The sequence below is a fragment of the Charadrius vociferus genome, unplaced genomic scaffold (genome assembly GCF_000708025.1).
Source record: "Charadrius vociferus isolate BGI_N301 unplaced genomic scaffold, ASM70802v2 scaffold1020, whole genome shotgun sequence".
Classification (NCBI taxonomy): domain Eukaryota; kingdom Metazoa; phylum Chordata; class Aves; order Charadriiformes; family Charadriidae; genus Charadrius; species Charadrius vociferus.
The window spans coordinates 718,756-720,031 of NW_009646502.1; the positions used below are offsets into that span (position 1 = coordinate 718,756).

Sequence of the window (1,276 nt, forward strand, 5' to 3'; positions counted from 1 at the left end):
GCCAGCAGCAGGAGAGCCATTGGGGCCCCCATCTTGCGGTGCCCGTGGTTCGACCAGGAGCACAGCAGCGGCCAGGGCTTCCTGGGAGCCACTGCGTGCCCGGCACACATATACCCCCCCGTCTGGGGGCCGGGTGCCAAAAAGTTTCAGAAAGTGCCAGTCGTCCGGCTCCTTCCCCACAGCAAAGTGGCTGCTCTCGAAGAGGTCGGAGAGCTTGTGCCCATCCTTCTCCCACTCCAGCACTGGGCAGGGCTGGCCAGACACCCTACAGGTGAACATCACATCGTCCCCTCGGCACACCCGCATGGATGAGGGGGCGACAAGGAAGGTGGGCACCTCGCCACCCGAGCATCCATCCTCCTCCAAGGGTTCCCCCGCCTCCACCTTGAGCGTAGCAGCAGCGTAGGTCTCGCCAACACTGTTCCTGGCTTTGCAGATGTAGAGCCCGCTGTCTTGAGGGGTGGCGTGGGACACCAGCAGGCTGTACAGGTCCCCCTTGGCCTCCACGTGGAAGCGGCCTGAGGGCTCGATTGGGGTCTTGTCTTTCTCCCAGAGGATGCTCGGCCGGGGGTCTCCCGTGATCTGACAGCTCAGGACTGCATCGGCGCCACTTTGTACCGTGAAGGCACGTGGATAGGCCAGGAACCTGGGGGCTCCCCCGAACCCCTCCATTGCCACTTTCCCGGGGTCACAGCAGGAGGCTGGCCAGGGCAGCAGCGGGGATCATCAGCCTGGGGGGATGCACAGACCAACAGAGATGGGGGCTCAGGCTTCGGAGAAGGGACCAGCATGGAGCGAAGCCCCCAGCACCGAGCCTGGGTGGCAGGAGCATCGCCTCTGAGCACCCCGGCCTCACTGGATACGCTTTTGCGTCCGCCTGAATCACCTATTTCCCAGCCCAGCAGCAATAGAAGAGGTGACAAAAATTGACTCTTTGCACCCCGAGGGGTCGGGGCACCCACAGCCCAGGCTGCCTGACCCAGTGTCGCAGAGGGGACCCCAGCTCCAGGGCTGGGGGGACCCCTGCCTAGATGGGGAGCGCAGGCAGCTGCTCGTTGGGTGCCGGGGACAGGGATGGCCGAGGCAGGACAGCCACCCCCACCCCACCAGGGGGCGGGCCACCCACAGCCCAGGCTGCCTGACCCAGTGTCGCAGAGGGGACCCCAGCTCCGGGGGTGGGGGGACCCCTGCCTAGATGGGGAGCGCAGGCAGCTGCTCGTTGGGTGCCGGGGACAGGGATGGCCGAGGCAGGACAGCCCCCCCCAGCCCACCCTTT

At 66.1% G+C, this 1,276-nt stretch overlaps 1 protein-coding gene across 1 annotated transcript in view; it reads right to left on the reverse strand.

Moving 5' to 3' along the window:
* The window catches only part of OBSL1 (obscurin-like 1), a 15,943-nt gene extending 15,271 nt beyond the window's left edge, over positions 1-672 (reverse strand). Inside the window, 1 exon segment of the mRNA XM_009884203.1 lies at positions 1-672. This exon segment is cut by the window's left edge and continues 14 nt beyond it. Coding sequence (XP_009882505.1) covers positions 1-672 — 672 coding nt within the window.
* Positions 673-1,276: the final 604 nt, after the last annotated feature.